This window comes from Taudactylus pleione, unplaced genomic scaffold (genome assembly GCF_031769625.1).
Source record: "Taudactylus pleione unplaced genomic scaffold, aTauple2 ptg000073l, whole genome shotgun sequence".
In the NCBI taxonomy this organism is placed as follows: Eukaryota; Metazoa; Chordata; class Amphibia; order Anura; family Myobatrachidae; genus Taudactylus; species Taudactylus pleione.
The window spans coordinates 1,911,513-1,938,855 of NW_028284475.1; the positions used below are offsets into that span (position 1 = coordinate 1,911,513).

At 50.3% G+C, this 27,343-nt stretch overlaps 3 protein-coding genes across 3 annotated transcripts in view; 1 reads left to right on the forward strand and 2 right to left on the reverse strand.

Moving 5' to 3' along the window:
* NUDT17 (nudix hydrolase 17) overlaps nucleotides 1-14,629 on the reverse strand; it is a 20,757-nt gene extending 6,128 nt beyond the window's left edge. Inside the window, exons 1-7 of the mRNA XM_088467558.1 lie at nucleotides 14,345-14,629; nucleotides 7,596-7,718; nucleotides 5,819-6,002; nucleotides 5,351-5,376; nucleotides 4,740-4,832; nucleotides 4,092-4,190; nucleotides 3,832-3,968 (exon numbers count right to left, since the gene is read on the reverse strand). Of these exons, the coding sequence (XP_088323684.1) occupies nucleotides 3,832-3,968; nucleotides 4,092-4,190; nucleotides 4,740-4,832; nucleotides 5,351-5,376; nucleotides 5,819-6,002; nucleotides 7,596-7,718; nucleotides 14,345-14,419 (737 nt within the window). The 5' untranslated portion in view covers nucleotides 14,420-14,629. The remainder of the gene's footprint in view (nucleotides 1-3,831; nucleotides 3,969-4,091; nucleotides 4,191-4,739; nucleotides 4,833-5,350; nucleotides 5,377-5,818; nucleotides 6,003-7,595; nucleotides 7,719-14,344) is intronic.
* A 4,219-nt stretch (nucleotides 14,630-18,848) lies between these two features.
* On the reverse strand, nucleotides 18,849-25,516 carry POLR3C (RNA polymerase III subunit C). The gene is made up of 15 exons (XM_088467559.1): nucleotides 25,310-25,516; nucleotides 24,570-24,729; nucleotides 24,208-24,463; nucleotides 23,289-23,480; nucleotides 22,784-22,866; nucleotides 22,335-22,439; nucleotides 21,615-21,707; nucleotides 21,318-21,398; nucleotides 21,184-21,235; nucleotides 21,005-21,065; nucleotides 20,749-20,899; nucleotides 20,557-20,658; nucleotides 19,804-19,853; nucleotides 19,415-19,564; nucleotides 18,849-19,131 (listed from the first exon to the last, which is right to left on the reverse strand). Exons 2-15 carry the CDS (start codon nucleotides 24,714-24,716, stop codon nucleotides 19,050-19,052), a joined length of 1,605 nt encoding a protein of 534 aa, XP_088323685.1. The 5' UTR covers nucleotides 24,717-24,729; nucleotides 25,310-25,516; the 3' UTR covers nucleotides 18,849-19,049.
* Nucleotides 25,467-27,343, forward strand: part of RNF115 (ring finger protein 115) — a 29,483-nt gene continuing 27,606 nt past the window's right edge. The window contains exon 1 of the mRNA XM_088467560.1: nucleotides 25,467-25,738. Within this exon, the coding sequence (XP_088323686.1) occupies nucleotides 25,649-25,738 (90 nt within the window). The 5' untranslated portion in view covers nucleotides 25,467-25,648. The remainder of the gene's footprint in view (nucleotides 25,739-27,343) is intronic.

The following is a 27,343-nucleotide window of genomic DNA, read 5'->3' on the forward strand; positions in this document are numbered from 1 at the left end:
AGGAGGAGCTATGTAATAATGTGTGTAGTACAGCCCCCTCCTTATTACCATATGTAGCAGTGCTCACAGTATCTGTAGGAAGAGCTATGTAATAATGTGTGTAGTACAGCCCCCTCCTTATTACCATATGTAGCAGTGCTCACAGTATCTGTAGGAAGAGCTATGTAATAATGTGTGTAGTACAGCCCCCTCCTTATTACCATATGTAGCAGTGCTCACAGTATCTGTAGGAAGAGCTATGTAATAATGTGTGTAGTACAGCCCCCTCCTTATTACCATATGTAGCCGTGCTCACAGTATCTGTAGGAAGAGCTATGTAATAATCTGTGTAGTACAGCCCATCCTTATTACCATATGTAGCAGTGCTCACAGTATCTGTAGGAAGAGCTATGTAATAATGTGTGTAGTACAGCCCCCTCCTTATTACCATATGTAGCAGTGCTCACAGTATCTGTAGGAAGAGCTATGTAATAATGTGTGTAGTACAGCCCCCTCCTTATTACCATATGTAGCAGTGCTCACAGTATCTGTAGGAAGAGCTATGTAATAATGTGTGTAGTACAGCCCCTCCTTATTACCATATGTAGCAGTGCTCACAGTATCTGTAGGAGGAGCTATGTAATAATGTGTGTAGTACAGCCCCTCCTTATTACCATATGTAGCAGTGCTCACAGTATCTGTAGGAGGAGCTATGTAATAATCTGTGTAGTACAGCCCCCTCATTACCATATGTAGCACTGCTCACAGTATCTGTAGGAAGAGCTATGTAATAATGTGTGTAGTACAGCCCCTCCTTATTACCATATGTAGCAGTGCTCACAGTATCTGTAGGAGGAGCTATGTAATAATGTGTGTAGTACAGCCCCCTCCTTATTACCATATGTAGCAGTGCTCACAGTATCTGTAGGAAGAGCTATGTAATACTGTGTGTAGTACAGCCCCTCCTTATTACCATATGTAGCAGTGCTCACAGTATCTGTAGGAGGAGCTATGTAATAATGTGTGTAGTACAGCCCCTCCTTATTACCATATGTAGCACTGCTCACAGTATCTGTAGGAAGAGCTATGTAATAATCTGTGTAGTACAGCCCCCTCATTACCATATGTAGCACTGCTCACAGTATCTGTAGGAAGAGCTATGTAATAATGTGTGTAGTACAGCCCCTCCTTATTACCATATGTAGCAGTGCTCACAGTATCTGTAGGAGGAGCTATGTAATAATGTGTGTAGTACAGCCCCCTCCTTATTACCATATGTAGCAGTGCTCACAGTATCTGTAGGAAGAGCTATGTAATAATGTGTGTAGTACAGCCCCCTCCTTATTACCATATGTAGCAGTGCTCACAGTATCTGTAGGAAGAGCTATGTAATAATGTGTGTAGTACAGCCCCCTCCTTATTACCATATGTAGCAGTGCTCACAGTATCTGTAGGAAGAGCTATGTAATAATGTGTGTAGTACAGCCCCCTCCTTATTACCATATGTAGCCGTGCTCACAGTATCTGTAGGAAGAGCTATGTAATAATCTGTGTAGTACAGCCCATCCTTATTACCATATGTAGCAGTGCTCACAGTATCTGTAGGAAGAGCTATGTAATAATGTGTGTAGTACAGCCCATCCTTATTACCATATGTAGCACTGCTCACAGTATCTGTAGGAAGAGCTATGTAATAATCTGTGTAGTACAGCCCCCTCCTTATTACCATATGTAGCACTGCTCACAGTATCTGTAGGAAGAGCTATGTAATAATGTGTGTAGTACAGCCCCTCCTTATTACCATATGTAGCAGTGCTCACAGTATCTGTAGGAGGAGCTATGTAATAATGTGTGTAGTACAGCACCCTCCTTATTACCATATGTAGCAGTGCTCACAGTATCTGTAGGAAGAGCTATGTAATAATGTGTGTAGTACAGCCCATCCTTATTACCATATGTAGCAGTGCTCACAGTATCTGTAGGAAGAGCTATGTAATAATGTGTGTAGTACAGCCCCTCCTTATTACCATATGTAGCAGTGCTCACAGTATCTGTAGGAAGAGCTATGTAATAATGTGTGTAGTACAGCCCCCTCCTTATTACCATATGTAGCAGTGCTCACAGTATCTGTAGGAAGAGCTATGTAATAATGTGTGTAGTACAGCCCCCTCCTTATTACCATATGTAGCAGTGCTCACAGTATCTGTAGGAAGAGCTATGTAATAATGTGTGTAGTACAGCCCCCTCCTTATTACCATATGTAGCAGTGCTCACAGTATCTGTAGGAAGAGCTATGTAATAATGTGTGTAGTACAGCCCCTCCTTATTACCATATGTAGCAGTGCTCACAGTATCTGTAGGAGGAGCTATGTAATAATGTGTGTAGTACAGCCCCTCCTTATTACCATATGTAGCAGTGCTCACAGTATCTGTAGGAGGAGCTATGTAATAATGTGTGTAGTACAGCCCCCTCCTTATTACCATATGTAGCAGTGCTCCTCACAGTGGTTTTTAGATCAGACATATGCCTGTATGTATGACACCCCTACGGTACCTGTTGGAGGAGACACTTGTATATGTCTGTGTCTGAGCCATCACTGAGTAGCAGCAATTACTGTGCTTCATTCTGATTTTCTCAACTTTTGTGATATAAAAGCTCCAATCCCTGTATTACCAGTCACCTGGCTACAGGGTCAGAGCCCTAACATTGCATGATATTAGTATATTTGTATAGTTTGATATGAAATTGTGAATATCTTCTTTTATAAAAAAAGGTTTCTACTACAAGAAAAATAAAAATACTATTTAGCAGGCCAATAATACAGCCAGATAGGTGGTTATGTCCTTATCTGAGCTTCTCCTGCTCTTACATGACAGAAAACTAAACGTATTTCCTCCAGGCAAAACGGTAATTAAATATATAGATTATGACATTACTGACCTCCCTAGAGAGTGTTTGCTATCTATTGTTGACAGCATAATGCTGACATTCAAGATGTCAACATGTATAGAATTTTGACAGTGGCAGAATGATGACAGTCGGCATGTCGGCAATGGCCTTTCCAGCTCACCTTTACTCTCACCCTAATCGCATCCTAACCTTATCCCTAAAACCCACTGTAGACATTCAAAATGTCGACATTTAGACCATGTCAACACGAATGTCGACAATATGACTACATACCCCTAGGGACTAATCATTACAGACAAAGGCTAGTGCCAATACTTTTATTTATATCTATTATGGGGCAACCACTAACTTTTGATATTTGCAATCTTTAAACTGCTTTCCTGCACATAATTTCAGACAGTAACTGTGGGTCTGATTCTGAGAGGGACGCTATTGCAGAGGCGCCGCGACTTTGTATGCAACGGCTGTGCAATAATTTGCTAATGCCGAAGGAGGCGTCTTTGGTGAACAGATGCCTCCCGTCGGCTTCTCTGATCCACTGCTGCGAATGGCTGGTGTTTTTTACCATGCCGGGGCCAGTGAAGCTATGCTGGAAGACCCAGACACCGGCCTTAGCATGCCTCAAAAACAGGGCCGACATCGCCCCTTTTTGTACAACGGCGTCCATCACAGCGAAGATCTCGCACCATCGGAGATGTACGTAAACCCATCGGGTTTGCGTACATCTCTGAACCAGGCCTTGTGTTCCATGCAATTTTCTATAATGGTGTTCAAGTTTCCGACATCACCTTGAAGACCGATGTGAAAAGTTTGGGCAGAGTTAAGTTGCTCAAAACCGATGGTCCAGACACTGGGCCAAGCGACAAAAAAAAAAGGAGGGAGGGGTACAAAAACATGTTAGAAAGCCCCTACATACTTATGTCTTTCATATGTTATCTTACTTGACGGAGGTTGGTAATCCAGGAACACTCTTCCCAGAATCCTTCACTCCTTCCTCAGTGGCAACGATTCGCTCTGCGGTCTGTGGATCCAGCCAGACACACGCGCTCACCTCCCGCTCGTCTGGGCGGAGCTTCTCCTGTTACAAGAAGTTTATCTCAAGAACGGTTTACACTCATGGGACAAACCCCTGGTGGACGTAGCAGATCTGTATTAATATCAATAGATCCGACTCAGCTATCTGCATTTTTCTGTGACCTACCTGTAGCTCTTGGTGGGTCGCAGTGGACCAGACAAGAAGGTAAGTGACGATATGATGTCGCGTGGGCGGCCCCCTGCTCAGTAATGGCGGGAACGCAGACTAGCGGAGAATAAGAGGGGGCTTAACACTTAGGATGTACTAACAAAGCCAATACATTAAAATTGTGTGAAGCACCCTTTATATTCTACATCTCTCAATTGTACAGAATGCCCCCACAGGAAGTGATGTCAGAAGAATGGCCCCGTCTACACACACAGGAAGTGATGTCAGAAGACAGAATTGTCTAGAAGCACAGGAAGTGAAGTCAGGATGACAAAGCCACAGGAAGTGATGTCAGAATAATGGCCCTTTCTTTCGCACACACAGGAAGTGATGTCAGAAGAATGGCCCCATCTATGCACCCACAGGAAGTGATGTCAGAAGACAGAATTGCTATAAGCACAGGAAGTGAAGTCAGGATGACAGAAAGCCACACGAAGTGGTGTCAGAAGTAACCCCCCCACACACAGGAAGGGAACTCCGGATGGTCCCCACACACAGGAAGTGATGTCAGAAGATAGAATGGCCCCCACCACAGACAGGAAGTGATGTCAGAAGACAGGTGCACACTTTCACAAAACAAAAAAAATGATTTCATACAAAATTTACCTCCCAGAGCCCCAGAATTCTCCAGGGGTGCTCGGCATCCTGCAAACTTAATCCAGTTTCCTCCTGTAGTTCCCTCAGCCCAGCTTGGAGCAGCTGTTTTTGTGATCAGACACAGGATGGGGTAATTCATTAACTTTATAAATACTTTCACTTTCCCTGTGTTGCTTCATAATATGGAAAGATTACTGTGGGAAATTGTGTACGTGTATATCCAGTTCCGCTTATTTTACAGCTTGTTTACACGCGGCAGCCATGTCTGTCCGGGTATAATAGCTTTTTCTATAGTATTTGTGTGAGTTCCCTCCGCCTAATGCTGTTATGTAATCTGTAAAGGTGTATTCCCACCCTCCTCCATGATATACAGATAAGGATGCATCTGACAGCCAGTGACTAACGAGCTAATGATGGGATTGGACAGATAAATAATGGAGAACTACATCATCTATCCCTAGGAGCTTACAATCTATACCTGTGGCTTTAGAGTGAAACCAGAGTATATTATTTAAGAGGCTTGGCCATGCTTACACATGGACGATGGTAGACTGCGGACATGTGAGGACGGGGAGATTTCCTGACCACCCAGGGGATGAGACCCCTAATAACCCACTCACCTGCTCTCCTGGCTCCATGTGGCCTCCTGTGAAGACAGAAAGATGGCTGTAAGAATGGAGGGTAAACCATTCATGGGGTATGTTCCACCTCCTGTTATATGGACCTCTGCCACCTCTGCAGTAAGGTGACACATGGCACCCACTGCCCCTTCTGTGACAAAGATCAGCTCAAAGCTCTCATTTGGCCAAAACTGGCTCTAAATGTGAAATTTGGCACACGGGTTGGTACTGCCACTTGGTGCCACCACCAAAAACAATATCCAACTTGACCACATTGAACAAAACAAACTCCGCAGGTCTGGTACTGCAGCTGGAAGACTACTGCACAAAGGCCAATAGTGAGGATTGCAGCAGACAGCAGAACACAGCTAATGGGCTCAGTAATCATCCGAGCGAGGGACATGGCATCATGGGGGGCCAGCCTGATATACAGAGGCGCATGCATTGTGACCTGGCCAAGATACAGACCTGGGGGCACCCAGACATTGGGGAAGATATTCAGGGCTTTGGAGCGTCGGGTCAGCAGAACCTTGTTGTTGGTGGATTGCAGTAACACAGCGACCCCCACATCCACGCCGCGGTTGCGTATCACCTCCGGCAAGGAGGCAGTCTGTTCGGAGCTAAGGTTCTTTATGGGGCAGAAGTCCGGTCTCTGTGAGAGGGGAAATTAGAGTGAAAAGAGTTACATTTGTTTTATCTCCTTTCACTCTGTCTCCTAACACTGCTTAGTAAATAGACCCCTAAATTTGGTAGAGACTTCTCCCCACAGACTGAAAATAACAGCTGCAAGTCTGAAAATTAAAGAAAAAAACTTGATACGTTACAGAGAAGGCTGAGCTGTGTTGTCATCAAATAGACTGCACACTACCATATTTCTCTGAAAGTCTTCCCCACATCGGTCACTGATTGTTTAAGCAAGAAATAAAATGTCTAGCAGCAAAATACTATTGGCAGATTTAATTCTATCTTCTTTACAATCTCCCACATCACATAGCGAAGAGCAAAGGATTTTCACTAGCACAAAATGATCTTGTCTCGCAATACACCGCTCAGAACTGCACAATGGGCCTTACTGAGAGGCGTACGCAGTTGCAGCCACTGGTTCGGGGTCACGGTGGCGATAATATGCAAATGCTAGGTAGACGATTTCTAGATAGACACCAGATGTTAGACAGTGACAAAAGGTCGACACACTAAAGGTTGACATGTAAGAAGGTCAACAGGGTTGAAAGGTCGACACTAAAATGGTCGATACATTATTTTGTTTGTTTGTTAGGGTTGGGTACTTACCCAGACTGTTAGGCACCAGGAGGGAGGGTTAGGCACTTACCCCGATGGTTAGGCACCAGGAGTGAAGGTTAGGCACTTACCCCGACGGTTAGGCACCAGGAGGGAGGGTTAGGCACTTACCCCGATGGTTAGGCACCAGGAGGGAGGGTTAGGCACTTACCCCGATGGTTAGGCACCAGGAGTGAAGGTTAGGCACTTACCCCGACGGTTAGGCACCAGGAGGGAAGGTTAGGCACTTACCCTGATGGTTAGCATTAGGCACCAGGAGGGAGGGTTAGGCACTTACCCCGACGGTTAGCATTAGGCACCAAGGGGAGGCTTAGGGTAAAGATTAGGGTTAAAAAAAATTTAATGTGTCGACAATTTTCATGTTGACCTTTTTTGACCATTTCGACCTTTTGTCCCTATTGACTGTCTAACATCTGGTGTCTATCTAGACACTGTGGACCTTTTTACTGTCTATCTGTTAATCCACACCCAATTTCAGCCTTCCCCTTATGTACTAGCGTGCGCCGGCATGTGCGAGGCCATTCAAAACCAAATTTCAGAGCCCGCGTAACACCGCCGGTAGTTCCAGTGCATGCAAAATCTACGCTTGCACTAGCCTATGGCAGACGCAGTGTCTCCTTCTGTACTTCTTTTAAACATGTCCCGCGGTTGCATCTGTGAATGCGTCGGCTTTCACCAACACGTCCCCAACACTTCTGTAATGCGCCCGTGAGACGGCCTTTTTGCACCCACCGCAGACGTTGGAAGTAGCGTAAAGATTTTTTGCTACTGCGAATGTGTCTAAGCCGCACAGCACATGCATATCGATCGCCTTCGCGAACAGTTGTAGTTGTAATTTGAGGCGCACGTAGTGTGTTCCTGGGCGGTTCTGGCAGTGTCGCGGGCTCACATGGGAGGCCAAATCTACTTTTATGATTTTTACCGTACAGTAGCCGATGTTACAGACCTGCAGCTGCGCTCTCCTGGAGCCGCTGAACGGCTGATCCGAGACGATGAATCGATTCTGATCCAGTCCGCAATTCACAACGACTCTGTCTTGCTGTCTGTCGCCATACAATCCAGTAATGCCCTGTAATCACAGACATAGAGGGCCTGATTCTACATCACACGTAGCTCAGCCAAAATTCCATTCGCCAACTGCGCACAGAGGTCTAATGTGAGTATCTGCCGGTATTCTGAGCCGCAGAGACCCCTGATACTGCACCGCCCCCAGCCGGAACAGCGGTCATCACTATCGCCACTTACGCCTACCCTATGTTAGGTGCAAGAGATAAAAAAAAACAAGAGATATGGTAAGAACTTACCTTTGTTATCTCTGTTTCTACGAAGTCCACAGGGTCCACAGGGTTGACCTTGGGGTATAGCTGGATCTGGATCCACGGGCACCACGCAGTTAAAGCTTTGCTGCTCCCAGGATGCACTTGGGTCTGTCCTCCTCTATACCCCGAGCCACAGGCACCTCAGTTGGTAAGCAGCCAAGGCCGGAGGAGGAGACTAAACAGAGAGAAGGAAGACTGGAACACACAAGAAACCATACTCACAGAAATGGGAGACGGAAAACCGGTGACCAGTCACACAGCCCATTTGAAGCCAGGTGCGTCAGGGCGGGCGCCCTGTGGACCCTATGGACTTCGTAGAAACAGAGATAACAAAGGTAAGTTCTTACCATATCTCTTGTTTTCTACTTCAGGGTCCATAGGGGGTCCACAGGGTTGACCTTGGGGATGTCCCAAAGCAGTTCAACTAAGGGCGGGGACGCTCCTGTGCTGAAAGGAGCACCCGGCACCCGAAGGATGCATCCTGAGAGGCGAAGGTGTCAAACGCATAGAACCTCAAAAACGTTTGAATTGAAGACCAAGTGGCCGCCTTACACAGCTGAACAGCGGAGGCGCCACGTCTAGCAGCCCAAGAGGGACCCACAGAACGAATGGAATGAGCCTTAACAGAGGCTGGCACAGGTAAACCCTCCTGTGCATAAGCCTCACAAATAACAGAACGAAGCCAACGGGCTAACGTTTGCTTGTTGGCAGGCCAACCCCTCTTGTGAAAACCGAAGAGGACAAACAATGAATCCGACTTCCTAACAGAAGCAGTCCGGTCCACATAGATTCTAAGTGCCCGGACTACATCTAAGGAAGCCTCACCAGCTGAAAGATCAGGTGACTGAAAAGCTGGCACAACAAGTTCCTGATTAATGTGGAACTTGGAGACCACTTTGGGCAAAAACTCCGGACGAGTGCGGAGCACCGCTCTGTCCTGGTGAAAAATCAGAAAAGCAGGGCGACAGGAAAGTGCCCCCAATTCTGACACCCTCCTGGCAGAAGCAATTGCCAGGAGAAAAACGGTCTTAAACGTCAGCCACTTGAGCTCCACCGACTTAAGCGGCTCAAAAGGAGGACCCTGCAAGACCCGTAGCACCACCGCCAAGTCCCAAGGAGCCACCGGAGGGACGAAGGGAGTCTGGATCCTGAGAACACCCTGGAAAAAGGTGTGAACATCAGGTAGTGTAGCAATCCGTCGCTGAAACCACACGGACAAAGCAGACACATGAACCTTCAGAGAGGCCAGGCGTAAGCCGAGGTCCAAACCCGCTTGAAGAAACTCCAAGATTCTGGAAACACGAAACACCTGCGGATCGTAGTTTCTGGATTCACACCACTGAAAATAAGTGCGCCACACCCTGTGGTAAATCCGTGCGGAAGCAGGCTTGCGTGCCCTAAGCATGGTACCAATGACCGAACTGGAGAAACCCCTAGACCTCAAGACGGCTGTCTCAAGAGCCACGCCGTCAAAGACAGCCGACCCAGATCCGGGTAAAGGCAGGGCCCTTGAGACAACAGGTCCCCACGCTGAGGGAGAAGGTACGGAGCGTCGATGGAGAGGCACCGCAGATCGGAGTACCAAGGATGTCTGGGCCACGCCGGAGCTACCAGCACTAGCGTGCCACCGTCCTGCTTGAATTTCCGCAGAACCCGAGGAAGCAGGGATATCGGAGGAAACAGATACGCCAGGTGAAACGTCCATTTCACCAACAGAGCGTCTACCAGACAGGCGCCTGCGTCTCTTGTCCTTGACCCGTAAACGGGCAACTTGTGATTGTGACGGGAGGCCATCAAGTCCAGCTCCGGCAGCCCCCACCTGTCCACGAGTAGCTGAAACACCTCTGGGTGAAGCGACCATTCCCCGGGATGCACGTCGTGACGGCTGAGGAAGTCCGCCTCCCAATTGAGGACTCCGGGAATGAAGACTGCCGAGATCGCTGGAATGTGACACTCCGCCCAATCAAGAATGCGAGACACCTCCGACATCGCTGCCTGACTGCGAGTTCCTCCTAGGTGGTTGATGTACGCCACCGTGGTGGCGTTGTCGGACTGCACCTGAACCGCCCTTCCGTGAAGAGCGGGGCCGGATGACTGCAGGGCCCTGTATACTGCCCGCAGTTCCAGGATGTTGATGGGGAGAAGTGCTTCTTCCGCGGACCAACGACCCTGAAGCGATAATGAGCCGGTCATTGCCCCCCAACCCCGGAGACTGGCATCCGTCGTGAGCAGGACCCAGTCCGGGATCCAAAAGGGGCGCCCCTCGACCAGATGCGCTGTCTGAAGCCACCAAGCCAAAGACTGCCGAACCTCCGGGGACAACACCAGCATCTGAGAGCGGATCTGGTGAGGTAACCCGTTCCATTCCGATAGAATCAGCCCCTGCAGGGGCCGGGAATGGAACTGGGCAAATTCCACCATGTCGAATGTCGACACCATGGACCTCAGAACTCTCATAGCCGAATGGACCGACAGGCGGCAACTGCTCAGGCAACTGTGTATCCGCAGCTGCAGGGAGGAGACCTCCGGAGTCAGGAAAATCCGTTGTTGACGAGAATCCAGCAGGGCTCCCAAATGAACCATCCGCTGTGAAGGAATCAGGGAGGACTTTTTCCAATTTATCAGCCACCCGTGCGCTTGCAGGCAAGCGATCATCAGGTGGAGATGTTGAAGAAGTACCTCCGGGGAGCTCGCCAGCAACAGGAGGTCGTCCAGATACGGCAGCAGCCGTACATTCTGGTTCCGAAGATGTGCGGCCATGACCGCCATAATCTTCGTGAAGACCCTCGGTGCCGTGGAGAGGCCAAAGGGTAGCGCCCGGAACTGAAAATGATGTTGAAGGATAGCGAACCTCAGATACCGCTGGTGCGAAGGTGCTATCGGAACATGGAGGTAGGCGTCCTGGATATCCAGGGACACCATGTAATCCCCCGGTTCCATCGCCAGAATGATGGAACGTAACGTTTCCATCCTGAACTTGGGAACTCTTGAGAAATTTGTTCAGAGACTTCAAGTTGAGGATAGGGCGATGAGAACCATTGGGTTTCTGCACCAGAAACAGAGAAGAATAGTACCCTGTCCCTCGTTGTAATTGAGGAACGGGAACAATGACCCCTGCTTTCAGCAAGGACTCTATAGCTTCCTGAATCTGTAAAGTCTTAGTCGTATCCTGAGAAGGACTCGTGCAGAAAAACTGGTGGGGCGGTCTGTGCCGAAAAGACAGGGCGTACCCCTGGGAGACCACTTCTCGAACCCAGGCATCCGTGGTGGTATTGTGCCAGCACTGGGCAAATAGAAGAAGTCGGCCTCCCACCCTGGGGTCCCCCAGAGGGAGGCCCGTCCCATCAGGCAGAAGGTTTATCCTCCTTCTTGGAAGAAGGGCGCCTGGCACTCCAGGCCTGCTTCTTGGGCTTAGAAGCGGCCTTGGTCGCCGACTACCTCGGGAAGGACTGACCTTTGGCCTTGCCCTGAACCCGAAAGGACCGAAATGCAGAGCTCCGTACCTTGGTAGGTGCAGAAGCCGAAGGGAGGAAGGCTGATTTAGACTTAGCCAGAGTGTCCACAATTTTGTCCAAGTCTGGACCAAAAAGCAACTCCCCATTAAAAGGTAAGGCCTCCAGTCCCTTTTTGGAGTCTGCGTCAGCTCTCCAAGACCTCAGCCACAAGGAGCGACGCGCTGACACAGCTGCAGCCGACACCCGAGAGGTCAGCAGGCTTGCATCTAACGATGCTTCCCCAATGTAAGAAGCCGCATCCCTTATTTGTCCTATCAACGCTCTCTGGATCTCCAGAGCATCTTCCGGAAAGGTATCCTCCAAAGCATTGGCCCAGCTCTCGATGGCCTTAGCCACCCAAGAGATGGCCATGGACAGACGGGCCACCGCCCCCGAGAGAGAGTAGATAGACTTTAAACAAGTCTCCACTTTCCTGTCCGTGGGATCTTTCAGGGAGGATATCGACGGCAAAGGCAGCGTAGCGCTTTTAATAAAGCAGGTAACGTGGGAATCCACGGCAGGCGGAGTTTCCCACTTCCTGCAATGAGCCTCAGGAAATGGATAGTTTGAAGCCAACCGTTTCTGCGGTTGGAACCTCTTGCTGGGCAACTGCCAGGCCCCTGCCATATGATCCGTTAACTGGTCGGAGAAAGGAAAAACCGCCGAAGCTACTTTGGCCTTCTTAAAATTAGGGTACTTTGACCTGGGAGCCGGCGCATCCTCCTCTATATGAAGGATGGTCCGCACCGCCCTAACCAATGCCGGCACATTAATGGAGGACTTAGCCTCCACCTCCTGGCACCCGGCATCCGAGTAAGAGTCTTCATGGATCTCCCCGTCATCCGAAGACACGTCCGTGTCCGTAAACTGTGCCGCCAGTGAAGCCGGAACGGGTCGCTTGGACACGTCCGTGTCCGTAAACTGTGCCGCCAATGAAGCCGGAACGGGTCGCTTGGACGCCCTTGGTGGCAAATCACTGTGCAACATAGTTTGAAAGGCCGATGACGTAGCCGCCAGGCTCTGCACAGAGCTGGAGAGGACATCCACCCAGGGAGGGGGTACCGTTTGAGGATACCCCTGAAACGGTACCATCGACTGCTGCGGTACCGTGGGAGATTGCACATATACAGGCAAACCCGCATAGGGACCCACAGTCTGAGACCCGGAAGGAGACTGCACCAGACGCGTCACGCCTGGGGAACGGGGGATGATAGGCTGGGGCAACGCCCTAGAAGAGACCGCAGTCGGGACCGCCAGCCGGTCCGCGATCGACGCCAGCACTTGTTTAAACATTGCCCACGGAGGATCCTGCACCACCGGGGGTTTAGAGGGACCAGGTACTAGCTGACACCGTCCGCACAGACCGTCCTGGGACAAATCCGCCCCGTCAACCCCTGCCGAACAGCGTTGGCAGGAAAACAACACAGGAGCCACGGAGCGCTCATTCTCCTCATCAGACATGACACAAAACTTTTGCAATAAACGTGTATCACCGAAACGAGGTAAGGCGTACAACACCTACGCACTCCCAAGTATGCAACACAAACAGCCCACAATCTGGTACTGAGTAGCACACCGCAGTATGTGACGTAGATCTATATAAGTGAGGTACACAGAAAGAACACCCCTCCCCCACACACCTGTAGGGCTTGTAGGAGAAGTAAAGGGATAGGTAAAAGCTGACAGTAAGTAGAAAAAAACACTGACAGCAGCACTAGCAAAAGTCACATACCATGCAGGAAGTTATACTCACTGCACCTTCCGCTACAACCAACCTCCCAGATTCAGTGTCTGGGAGGGCTATAGCACTGCGAACACTGTCCTTTGCAGGAGGAGAGGTACGCAGGGGGACTGGTCCACTGGAAGCCTGCCTGGGAGCTCTGCGATGCTGCCTATAGAAGATGGCCGCCGGAGAGCTCTGAGGAGGAGTGGCCAGGAGATAACAGCCCAGCGACGCCAGCACACATGAGAGAAGGCGCGCTGGGCTGAGGGGAGGAGCCGCTAAAGCAGGGAAGGCTGCCTCCCCTGCTAGTATTAAACCCCCAGGGAAGCCGGTTCCACGACGGTACTTACACCCTGGAGGCCAGCAGACACGCGGGGTATGCCACAGAGGGGGGAGCCCACCACCGCTACTAGCACCGCTGGTCTGTCCCCAGAGACCGGCGGCTTAAAGACTGCCTTTGATCGCAGCGTGAAGTGCTCGACGCGGCTTACCTGGCCCCTTGTGTCCGGCAGCAGTCAGTGTGAGCTCCCGGAGCCACGCTAGTACTGACTCCGGGGTCCCGCTGCGATCCCCAGATCAGTACTGGCGTTGCAGCGCCAGCGGGGCTGTTGGAGCGGCAGCGTGGACGTCCAGATGGACAGTCCATTGCTGCCGCTCTGAAGATAGTAAAAAATAAAATAATAAAATCTTTTTAAAAATAAAGCTTAGGGGCTGATTATGCAGCCCCACTGCGCAGGGTGACCCAACTCCGGCCGGGCACCAACTAAAACTGAGGTGCCTGTGGCTCGGGGGCGGGGTATAGAGGAAGACAGACCCAAGTGCATCCTGGGAGCAGCAAAGCTTTAACTGCGTGGTGCCCGTGGATCCAGATCCAGCTATACCCCAAGGTCAACCCTGTGGACCCACTATGGACCCTGAAGTAGAAAATGGCATCCCCTCGCTATAAGCGTGACTCAGAACATGATACAGCTCTCGCGCACGGGCAGTTCACTTATATGCATATGTCCTGGAGATACGCAGTAGCGCCCATTTAACAGAGGGAGAGGATGGGCTGAGAGGCGTCTATCTTCTCTGTGGCGCACGCGCTGTCTGCAAACAGGACCGCATTTTAAGCGCCACCGTAAACAATTACCCTTAGCCTGCCGCCACCCATTATTACCTGTACAAACTGTGCGCACTGCAGCAGAGAAGTCTCTTTCCTCAGATAAACCAGGACACGCTTTGCAGACTCCATTTTGGTTGGTCACCGTCTGGCCGATTTAAATTGCCTCATATATATTTCTCTCCCCCAGCAGACGATATATCCAGAAAAGTCTTCGTCACTTCATATGTGGGGGCTTGCTGTGTAACCTTATATACATATATTCATTTATTATCTATTTTTCCTCAGTGACAACCTGGAAGCAGGGCTAGAAATGTGAATTGCACTATTGCTGTATACTATTCACTAATGCACTTTGAAACAGGAAGCGAGGCTAACCCAGAATCCTTTGCTAATAATAAAAAACATTAGAAGAGCTGGTGTGCCCTCTGCTGGCACAGTGCTGGAACCAGCTGTAGCTTATGTTCTGGCTGGTGTGCCCTCTGCTGGCACAGTGCTGGAACCAGCTGTAGCTTATGTTCTGGCTGGTGTGCCCCCTGCTGGCACAGTGCTGGAACCAGCTGTAGCTTATGTTCTGGCTGGTGTGCCCCCTGCTGGCACAGTGCTGGAACCAGCTGTAGCTTATGTTCTGGCTGGTGTGCCCCCTGCTGGCACAGTGCTGGAACCAGCTGTAGCTTATGTTCTGGCTGGTGTGCCCCCTGCTGGCACAGTGCTGGAACCAGCTGTAGATTATGTTCTGGCTGGTGTGCCCTCTGCTGGCACAGCTTATGTTCTGGCTGGTGTGCCCCCTGCTGACACAGTGCTGGAACCAGCTGTAGCTTATGTTCTGGCTGGTGTGCCCCCTGCTGGCACAGTGCTGGAACCAGCTGTAGCTTATGTTCTGGCTGGTGTGCCCCCTGCTGGCACAGTGCTGGAACCAGCTGTAGCTTATGTTCTGGCTGGTGTGCCCCCTGCTGGCACAGTGCTGGAACCAGCTGTAGCTTATCTTCTGCCGTTACTTGTTGACCCATTTTGCTTCAAGAGCCAGAGCTGGGCAGGCCGGATTAATGGACTGCACCCGTTAATGCACTTATAAAGCTGCATACACACACAACGATTCTGTTACCAACGATTTTTTTAAACTACAAACTAATTTTGCATATTCCCTTAATGAAAATCGTTGAGTTGGTCATTCTGACTAAACTACAAACGTGAACACGCATGAACGATAATCGTTCATCGTTTTAATAACTCAGAAAGTGAATGATTTTTTCAACGATTGAACGATAAACAATATCGTTATCGATAATCGTTCAAAAAATCATTGTGTGTGTATGCACCTCCACGGTTTCATTACTTAATGGTGCGTACACACTGGGCGATTAAAGTGGACGACTGAACGATAACGATATCGTTATCGTTCAGTCGTCCACTTTATCGGCCATTTTTAAAACAATGAACGATAACGACGACGCGCGTTCCCGCGGGTCGTTCGTCATCATCGTTCATCGGGTTGACATGCAGGCCAACCTGACGATGTCGTTATGGGGGAGAGAGCCGGGCGCTGAACGATATCGTTAATGATATCGTTCAACGGATGTGCTCAATGTCATGAACGACATTGAGCGCACCCTGCCGGGGACACACTAGACGATATAGCTCAGGGAGCATATCATCTAGTGCGTACACACACACCGATGTAAGTAATGAACGATGCTTCACTCTCTAAGCCAGCGATGGCTAACCATACAGCCAGCAAGGGGCATTGATGTGGCCCCCTAACCTTCAGACGGGCCCTAGAGCCACCTGTTGCTTGTCATTGCTATAAGCGAATAGAAATAACAGCCTCTGCTAGGTGCCTGCTTTCAGCATATGTCATAGTCTGCATTGAAATACATACATTGACTTGCGTTGGTCCTATAGACTTGTTCTACAACTGTTTCTGTGCAGTGAAGAGAATTGTGGAACTACTAGTCCCAGCATTCCCACAGCCAGGGATTGCAAGACAGAGGCCTTGAAGATGTTCATGATCTCTCTACAATGGGCTTCCCTGACAATGGAATGGAACTCAAGGTCCCCAGACTGTCAGGGACTCATTACCACATCAGGCTCTAGGTATGTAGCAGCGATAACCCCTTTCTCTTGCTTTCCTGATGGAGAGAGGGACTATTTCCTTTTCCTCCTATCTAAGACGAGGGATACCCAGGAGAAATCAGTGATTTATCTTGTGGTCCCTTTTCATCGCCACCAGGTCATGTATCACTGCGCAAGCGATTATTGGCAGAACTCCTTGCCGGCATCAGACCACCAGTATGAGTGAGCGGAAGAGGAGCCCAAGGTTGATTGATGGCTGACCAAAGTTTCCAGCCATGTGCAAATCACTAGTATTAATAAATAGACCCCAAAATGGTAAATTCAACCCAATATGCGGAGCGAAGATCAGATACTGCGGCTGAGAGTGACCCTGCTACTCTGGCTTTTTTTTGGAACCCACCCTACACCCACCGTCCTACTCCCAGCGCTTGTTCTGTGACATCTCAACATAACGTGTGGTGGCTGCAGGCCAAGGTGCATATGCGCCCAGCTACAGCACTGCGCGCCTGATTTCGCAAGAGGGAGAACGCATGCACTCGGCCGCTGTGTGTATATGCTTACCAGTGCATACGCACGCCAATCGCAGCACAAGGAGGCAGGCGCCCAGCAATACATAGTGCCACCCATCTCCCTTTACTTAATGCTCAATCTGTACGCAGTATAGCGCAAACATCAGTAACATAGAGAACCATCGGACCCAGATGCACAATAGAGGACGACCTGACCTGGCGCAGGATTTTGGCCACTTCCTGCGTGCATCGAGTTGTCTGGCTGCGTATGCCGCCGCACTGCCTTAGTTATGCACGCCCCTATAATGGCGTCTCAACAGACAAGCACGCCTGCGTTCGCCCAAGCACCCCCCCCCCTGTCACCACCCACAAACAGCACTTCCTGACAATCAATACCGGAAGGGTCTGCGTACACATTGCATGTAGTCTGCGTACCCTTACCCGATCGCTCTGGCTAGATCGCGCCCGCGCAGTGCGATGCAGGCCCTGTGTCCCACTGCAGTATGGGACAGTAGTTGGGTAATTCAGACAGCCAATGAATTCCTGGCTGGCCCAGTCCAATGTGCAGACCGGCGATGCCCACGCTGATGATCCTGAGCTAGCGACCTACCCCTTGGTGAGGACATGCAGGTGAGTGCCAGCCTGGCTACAGCGAGCAGGTAAGAGGCACTCCGATAGGAATGGGAGATATATGGGAGTATATCATCATACTCACAAAGGGGGAGATTTATCAAACATTGGAGATATATAAGGTGCCAAGTAATCAGCTGCTGTCATTTTACAGGATGTGTTTGAAAAATGACAGGAGCTGATTGGTTGGTACTTTATCCTTCTCTATTTTCTCTCTCTCTCTCCAAACTTTGATACAACTCCCAAATAATATGATTAAATGCAATGGGCAACACGTGTCCTCTTCATAAGGTGTGATAAATCTTCCCCTGTGGGTATAAGGGTGCAGGCACAAGGATCAGGGCTATGCAAGTAGGTCTAGAGAGCGTCTCCATTGCAGGATCAGCAGTGGTCAAAGCGGTGACACCAGCAACTGCGATCGGAGATCCAATGCCCGGTGGCTGTCTAACTCTTGCCGAGGAGTCAGCGCCTGGCTGCCAGGAGTCGCCATCCATCAAAGGCAGGATCAATGTGTTCGCACTAGCAAGCTACGTCCGTGCGATTGAGTCAGATTTGCTGAATATACTGTCACCGATTTCTTTCTTTGGAGCATGCACAGTATGATAAAATCCGCAAGATCCATCCGCATTGCCAAATACTTCCGACTGAGAATCGGCAGCGATCTGTGTGATGGTACGCAGTGCAACACAGTGCTCACTGAACTGTATAAAGTGTGGGGAGGGGGAGATGGAGGTGAGCAGAGCAGGGCGAGGGGGGGAGGCTTAATTGATTTCTGACTGGAGCAATATTTAGAGCAGATAAATAATTTATCGGACGTCAAACCCTCCCCCGCCTTAGCTGTGGGAGTCCTCCCTGTGCCGGACATGGCAGAAACAAAGAATAGAAGCAGGACAGCTACAGGACAATCGTGCGGGAAAGCAGAGTGAACTTGCCAGACAGACAGACGCCGCAGGCTGCGATACACAATCTCACCAGAGGGATAAAAGAGAAGTAAGATCAAGGGGGTGACCAGAATCGGTCAGTCAATAAAATAATCCCTATAGACTTTGCCGCTGAAGTGTCGAGCACCACGACACTTCCAGGTGACAGATTTCCGCACCATAATACACTTTATCTGTCTGAGGTTTTGATTGTTAGGATGACTTTAAATCGCGTGGTACGCACCCTTTTGCAAGTTTTACTAAATGCATTGGTTCATCTTTACAGCTTCTGCGTCTTCAGACCAAAAGAGGTTGGTGAAATATTAGCGCATTTAATAGAATGGAACTTGGAGCACACTGGCGCCCCCTAGAGTATTAGTGACGCAAAGACAGCACAGGAAGCAACATAAACCATAAACACACACAAGATAAAAGGTATTATAGGATTTACTACATACTTATATTTTATATTTCATTACACTGAAAAGAAGCTACATACGTCTTCACAGAGTCATGTTGCTAAAAAACAACAAACAAAAAAAACCACACAAATACATTTTTTATTTCTTTCCAATGTGGAAGAGATTTCTGGGGGTTGGGTGTAGCGATAAATACGGGTCTTTCCTCAGGTCATAATTTGGCTTTAGTGCTGTTGATATAAGACTCCAAAATGAAGATGGTCTCATCCACTTGGATCTCACTGGCGTCCAATCTAGGGGTATTAAAAAAAAAAAAAAAAAAAAAGACAAGTTAAAATATAAAAAATAAGTATTAAAACCATATACATTTCCTTCTTGTTAATAAAATGAGAGTACTCCCACAACTCAGCAATGCTTTATTATTACTTATAGGCTAAGAGATGCCATGACAGTTTCGGCCAGAAGGGGGCACTGCAGACAGTGAATGGAGCAAGCCTGCGGAGTATTTATTAACACAATAGTACAGATGGCCGCACTCACTGATAACAGGTATGGTGCAGATTAGTGACCACTCACTTGTTAACGTTGCGCTTCAGGCTCTCCAGCTGCTGGCGCTCCGGGGCGGTGATCATCTCCTCGATCTCCTGCAACTGGGTTTCTTCCGCCCCCGTGGCCTGCATGGAGGCGATAATGGCCTCAATCCTCTGCGACTTCTCCAGCAGCCGCCTGCAGAAGAGAACAGATGAGGAAAGTTCTCAGCCCAGATCTACGCCTTACCAGCTTCTCACCAGAAGAGGGCGCAATAATCTGACACAGAATTATAACAACTACTTGTGATAACCTAGGAAGCAACAACATCACAGAGTCACACAACAAAGGCAGCCATGTCTGTGGGAAATCGCCAATGCGAGAAAACAGCGACCCGTAAAGAGATTGACCGAAACTGCGATTGCCAAAAAACGTACTTGTTCTCCTTGGTCTCGAACTGTCTCCTCTCGATCAGATTGGCCACAGTCTGTGTTAGAAACAAGAGAGAGTACACAGTATATATAGAGCGAGTATACAGCTGATCGTATATGCTTTCCGCCCATAAACACATGGTTCGGCCACGCAGCAAGACCCCCCAACAGCCTGAGCAATATTAATCCGGCTAATGTTCATTCTAGCACCCTGCACCTGTCACAACCTGTGCAGTTCCTCATTCCTGCCAGGGGTGTCACTCTCTGCTCTGTTACAAATTATACCCTCTGAGACTGATCTGCTAGAAATGAAATGGTGTTAACCGTGGTGCAGTAACTCCGCAAAGCCTGTAGGTGGCAGTGTGTCTGATGGCTGCATTGACTAGTACTAGCCTGAATTTGCAGAATAATCAATGCAACCCCTACAGGCTGAAATGGGGTACAGCACCCAAATAAAAAGTAATCAAATAAACACACAGCTAAAACGAAAGGCCCCCATACATCAGAGATTGATTGCAGCAATCGTGCAATTTGCAATCGATTGAAAAAGGGAAAGATTTTTATAGACAATCGATTGCTGATTGCAGAGATGCCACAATCGATTGAAAAAGGTAAAGATTTTTATACACAATCGATTGCAAATTGCATGATTGCTGCAATCGATCTCTGATGTATGGGGGCCTTAAGGTGGCTGATTGTCATCCATTAGTTCCCAATTTCATTGCTGGGGAAGGAAAGTGAGAGGTCAGACACGGGTACCTTGTAGCTTCTCTGCAGCAACATCCGGGCAGTGGGCAGGGGATTCACTGCGTACAGATAGAAGGTCCTGGAGGGCGCATGATCCGGCGTTTTAGGGATTTCCTGTTTGTGGAAGATTACAGAGGTCAGCAACTTTTTTTTTTTTAATGGCTACATCAGATTTGTTGCCAGTCTTAGTGAACGGACACGGACCTGCAGGTTCACCAGATTCACAGACAGCATCTTATACAGCATGTCCTTGGCCTCCTTAGCGGGGATCATAGCGAAATCTTCCACCTGTTTTTGTTCCAAGTGTCTCTTTCGAAGGAGGAGGCGGAAAATCCGGGCGCAGCGAGAGCCGAACCTGCAGGGTGCACGCCGGTCACTGTGTGCGCAGACATTACAGCAAAAGAAATGACCGGTATGAAAATGAGGACAGAGGCGGAGAACCGGAACGGATTATATCTACCTCTCCTGCACGATAGATTCCAAGTTGGATGTGGCCAGCGACGCGACCGCTTTGTGCAGGTCTTATGGAGCGGAGCTAAGTCACCAAACGGAGAAATGTGCATTTAAAAGAAAAAAAAAAACAACAACTTGCCAATCCCAAAACTTTCCTACTGTCAAAAACATTTTAGCAAAGGATACTGATGACAAACATGCCTCCACCGCTGTCCCCCCAACGGCCAACAAACTCCAGCTGTAGGCGAGAAGGAGAGAGAATTACCATGTGTGGCCCATATCTGGCGCACATATACACCATGCGCCAGAGTAGGATTTACCGGATCATCTGCCAGCAGGGACAGGTACTGGTCCAGAACCTGCTTGGAAATGTTGTATCCTGATGGCAAAGATCTGAAGATCTAGAAAATGAAAAATATAATTAGTAAATCTCTGGTATAAAACATCAGGACATGCGTTTGTCTGTTAACCAAAAGCGCAAGTGGTCATTAAAGTTTATTTTTGGCTTAAACTTGCCATATATTGGCATAAGTAGTAGGATGCCGGTCTCGGCTGACTGGAATTACGATGGCGACTTTAATGATAACGTTATGCGGCTGACAGTAGCTGGCGATTACCTCATTGGAGGAGAGCGGCTGAGTGTACGCGGCATCCGATGAGGTGGTGATTTCACTCATTCTCAGCATAGTCCGGACTATCTCGCTGCTGGTCTGCAATAGAAGAGGGAGGACGATGCAGATTACCGGTGACTAGTGCTGCAACATCCATGACACACAGAGAATTATGCCCCAACCCCACCAAATCCGTGCGCCCCCGTTTCCATACCGTATTTCTGCCCATCATTACAGGGTGACAGCGCTCAAAAACGGCAAATCAGGTGTCAAAAAAAACTCAGACATGACCGTTGCTACCCATTGTGAACACCTGACACTTCTTAGCAACGCCCGTAACCATGGAGACAGTCACTGCAGCACTTCCATGGTTACAGACGTCGCTGAGAAGTCTCGTATATTCCCAGCCGTGTCGGAGTCTCCCAGCTGCCGATTGCTGGCAGACATCTTTCTTTCAAGGATCGGGAATTCCCCCGTAAGTTATGGCGCCCATTTTTTTTTTAACCATTTTTGAGTGCATGTACCCTGTAAATTAAGTGAGGTGAGAATAAGAAGAAGGAAATATGGTTCTATAAGACAGAGGGGCAGAAAGCAGAGGCCCCAGCGAGAGTGTATGTAAAACAAGTAAAGCCATTTTGGCCGACAAAAAATGATGGCGGAATGTTTTCCGTAACGCACAAAACAGATGCATATTATATTAGCAGTCATTCTCAGGTCTTCTAGTACCTGATCCATTTTATTGGACACCGCGCTGATGATGGCTTGGTCTCGGAAGTGCTGGTGAAACCGTTCGGTGTTGATCTGCCAGTAAATCCCGTCATCCTGGCTGGTCTATAGAGATGGAGAGAGAGGGGGAGAGAGAGACGGCAGAGCGACGATGAATTGATCGATGTGGCGGCTCTTTGGTAGCCATGGGAGCGAGGTCTCAGCCTGCCGCTGCTGGTGATAAGCTAGCCGGCATGTTGAAGCCTTATTTTGATAACAGCGGGACAGACATGGGTTGTCTAAATTTGGTATAGCACATACTGTACGAATATAAGCAACAGGTCTCACATCAGGTTATTCAATAATCCTTCAAATTTGTTTTCTATCAGTAGCATTTACAGTGCCTGTGCCCAGGCCAGGAAACTAGATCACGCTGCCCTCTGCTGGCCTAGGATGCCCACTACTCTCACCTCTGCACCTGCATCTCTCTTCTGCCTCTTGCTCTGACTGGCGCCATCATCATCATCTTCGGACCGGCGCCTCTTCCCTCTCCCTGCAGAGACCAGGAGAGATCCCATTAGCTGCAGTTAGTGTGAGCTCATCACTCATCTACACGTAAAGAACGCAGAGCCTTGCCCGTCAGTAATGCACTGCGGTAAGCTGGCCCCTGCTGTGCCCTCCTCCGTCCCTGTAACGGGATGCAGTCAGGAAGCCAACGGTCTATTACTATCACAGTGACCTTAACGCGAGTCCATCAAGTAAACGCCAATTGAATCACTTGTGCCTCATGCCTCAGTCGTCGCTGCGGTCTGTAAAGTCGGTTGAGCCCGCAAAATGACTGACAGAGGAAGCCAAGATCTACTTATGGATCCACAAACACTGGTTCATGGCGACTGGCTCAGCAGTAAGAGACACAGAATTTCCGCCCCGGTGTTTCACTTCCCCAGTCACCCGCCATGGGGCTTTCTTGCTTACCGATCATGGTGAGTTTGGGGATAGTGAACATGTCTTTCTCATTGGTCACCAAGGTGGGAGCTTGGGGTGGCCGTCCTTCTGTGCTGGGTGTGCCCTCAGAGTTAGGGAGCGCCGGGCACCTCTGTACAAAGTGCGTGTCTGCCAGCTGGGTGAAGGTTGTCAACACCTCACTGTACTCCACGTTCTTCCCATCTGCAGGGAGAGAGTGGTCAGAGTCCCTTAGTACAGCCCCCCCCCCCACTCCACACAATAGTATGGCCCACATCAATTCAGACACCGTGGGGCACAGTTCTACAGGGGGGAGGGGCAGGAAACAAATGGTTAGTCCTGTACCCAACAAATGGGCGGACACACAAGATAAGAGTCATTGGTGGGGAGTGGGAGATAAGGGAACGGAGCTCCACTAGTGTCAGGGATAGTGCTAGGAAAAGAGAACAAGGGAGGAGGGCCCTGCTTGTGGAGGGGTTACCGATTAATGGTGTAACCAGGAGGGTGAGCTGGGAGAGAGCATAGGAGGGAGGTCAGATTGCCTGAGTAATGAGTTATGAGGACGACTGATAGGCTTTTATGAGGAGGGGAGTCTTTAAGGGTCTGTAAGTAGATGTGGATACTGGGAGAGAGTCTGACATGGAGAGGTAGTGAGGGGCAGCAGGGAAGGAGTCTTTTATACAGGAGTGGGAGGAGGTGACCAGCGATGAGGCGGCAGTCAGTGGATTAGCAAAGATGGCAGAAGGGAGTGTGGACAGAAATTAGGATAGAGAAGTAGGGGAGGGTGGAGTGACTGAGGGCTTTATATGGGAGGGGGGGGGATTGTGAATTGTACTCTGAGGTGGAGGCTTGAGGCCAACACAGAGCGACGGGAGAGGTAAATGAGATGGGTGTTTATATAATACATAGAGAGCATACAAGTACGGATCACCTTCTATGGTTTCAGCCAGTCTATCAGCCACTTTCTTCACGGCGGCGCTAAGGGTCATCTTCCCATTCAGAAGCATTTCCTCCACAATCAGCTCCCCCGTGTCTCCATACAGGGTCTTGGCGGTGTAAATGTAGCGCGGATATCGGAGGATGCGCAGACAGCAGTCGCCAAGGGCGGTGTACTCCACAAAGCCACGTTTATGCAGCTGGTACGTTACCAGGTTGTGCTGAATGAGGACACACAGCGACTTCTTGACCTGCGAGAAGGAGATAACCGCACTGTAAAGGCCAGAGATAGAACGTGAGTGGGATGAGGTGAAGGTCACATGTGGGGCTTGGGACGTATGGACGTGCTCAGCTTGCCTGATCCAGGGAGGTCCCCGTGTCGTTAGCGATTACTCTCAGGGGCTGGCTGCCGGTTCGTATGAGAAACGTCCCCACGCGGTCTACGATCTCCCCAAAGTGCTCCTGCAGCAGCAGGGAGCTGAGCCGGGCCTCCACCTGCGTCATGTGCAACTCAAGTCTGCAAAGAGAAGAAATACAGAGTTGTTTAGATTGTAAATAGATTGTATACAGTCTGTCACATGAATTGGTGCCATTGCCCCCACTGCAGGCCACTGGGTAAGCCCTGGCAGCACAATGGCAGGCAGGCCATGCTGGGAGTTGTAGTCCCACCACACTGGAGTTCCCTAGATTACTCTGGCTGCCAGGGCATGCTGAGACTAGTAGTCCCACCACACTGGCGATCCACAGGTAGCACTGGTTGCCAGGTTATGCTGAGACTTGTAGTCCCACCACACTGGACATCCATAGATTACTCTGGCTGGCAGGACATGCTGGGACTTGTAGTCCCACCACACTGGAGATCCACAGGTAGTACTGGTTGCCAGGTTATGCTGAGATTTGTAGTCCCACCACACTGGACATCCATAGATTACTCTGGCTGGCAGGACATGCTGGGACTTGTAGTCCCACCACACTGGAGATCCACAGGTAGCACTTGCTGCCAGGGTATGCTGACACTTGTAGTACCAGCACACCTGAAAGTCACAGTTGTCACCTAACACCACCACCACGCCCCGACTCCCACAAGCTGGTTTCACCTGACTGTCAATTCGGTTACGATCACAACCCAGTCGCTGCTCGTTTTCGGTACCGTACAATACAGACACCTATAACTGTGACTGTCCGCAGATGTTGTTAATAAAGTTTATTTAGGCGCTCGCTGCCGCTGGGATAGATGAGATCTGCAGGCGTGGCGCTCTGGCCGCTGCATCTCTGATCACGGAGGATTGAGAGGCGGGGAAACAAGTTGCGGACTGTTGGGGATGGAGCGTCTGTGAGTGAGCGGGGCGCGCTGGCTGCGGGCTCGCTGGTGTTGGGAGGACTGACGTGACGCTGAGACCCGGAGCAGGGAGGGAGCGGGAGGAGGACAGAGGAAAATGGCGGAGGCGGCGGCAGCGGCGGCGGCTGTGTCTCAGCATCGCTTCTTCTGTCATCACTGTAAGGGGGAGGTCAGCCCCAAGCTGCCGGTGAGTACCGCCAAGGGCGCCTCTGTGGGCCCCTGGGTGGGGTGTCAGGCACGGGGGGATGGCATAGGGCCCCCCCGGAGGGGTATATCATACTGGATGTCATGTCTGTTTGCAGTGACGCCCGGGGTTGTGATTTGTTTGGTGACCCCCCTGCCCTGAGATTTAGATGCCCCTCACCCCTCTTCCCTTAGAATGTGGCCCCTGTCATGGAAGCTGTATCCCTATCTGTGCTGTGGCCCCTGACATAGAGGCTGGTACCCCTTAATGTTCTGAGCTGTGCATCCCCCCTCCTCCTCCTCCTCCTCCTCCTCTGAGATGGAGATGCCCCCTTCCCCTTGTATGACATCTCCCCACTCCCCTCAATTATTTGATTTGTGGCCCTTGCCACGGAAGCTGTCCCCATCATTGGTCTGGGCTGTGGCCCCTGGCATGGAAGCTGTCACTGGTCTGAGCTGTGGCCCCCTGGCACGGAAGCTGTCACTGTCAATGGTCTGAGCTGTGGCCCCCTGGCACGGAAGCTGTCACTGGTCTGAGCTGTGGCCCCCTGGCACGGAAGCTGTCACTGTCAATGGTCTGAGCTGTGGCCCCCTGGCACGGAAGCTGTCACAATGGTCTGAGCTGTGGCCCGCTGGCACGGAAGCTGTCACTGGTCTGAGCTGTGGCCCGCTGGCACGGAAGCTGTCACAATGGTCTGAGCTGTGGCCCGCTGGCACGGAAGCTGTCACAATGGTCTGAGCTGTGGCCCGCTGGCACGGAAGCTGTCACAATGGTCTGAGCTGTGGCCCGCTGGCACGAAAGTTGTCACAATGGTCTGAGCTGTGGCCCCCTGGCACGGAAGCTGTCACAATGGTCTGAGCTGTGGCCCCCTGGCACGGAAGCTGTCACTGGTCTGAGCTGTGGCCCCCTGGCACGGAAGCTGTCACTGTCAATGGTCTGAGCTGTGGCCCCCTGGCACGGAAGCTGTCACTGGTCTGAGCTGTGGCCCGCTGGCACGGAAGCTGTCACAATGGTCTGAGCTGTGGCCCGCTGGCACGGAAGCTGTCACAATGGTCTGAGCTGTGGCCCGCTGGCACGGAAGCTGTCACAATGGTCTGAGCTGTGGCCCGCTGGCACGAAAGCTGTCACAATGGTCTGAGCTGTGGCCCCCTGGCACGGAAGCTGTCACAATGGTCTGAGCTGTGGCCCCCTGGCACGGAAGCTGTCACTGGTCTGAGCTGTGGCCCCCTGGCACGGAAGCTGTCACAATGGTCTGAGCTGTGGCCCCCTGGCACAGAAGCTGTCACAATGGTCTGAGCTGTGCATCCCCCCTCCTCCTCCTCCTCCTCCTCCTCTGAGATGGAGATGCCCCCTTCCCCTTGTATGACATCTCCCCACTCCCCTCAATTATTTGATTTGTGGCCCTTGCCACGGAAGCTGTCCCCATCATTGGTCTGGGCTGTGGCCCCTGGCATGGAAGCTGTCAATGGTCTGAGCTGTGGCCCCCTGGCACGGAAGCTGTCACTGTCAATGGTCTGAGCTGTGGCCCCCTGGCACGGAAGCTGTCACTGGTCTGAGCTGTGGCCCGCTGGCACGGAAGCTGTCACAATGGTCTGAGCTGTGGCCCCC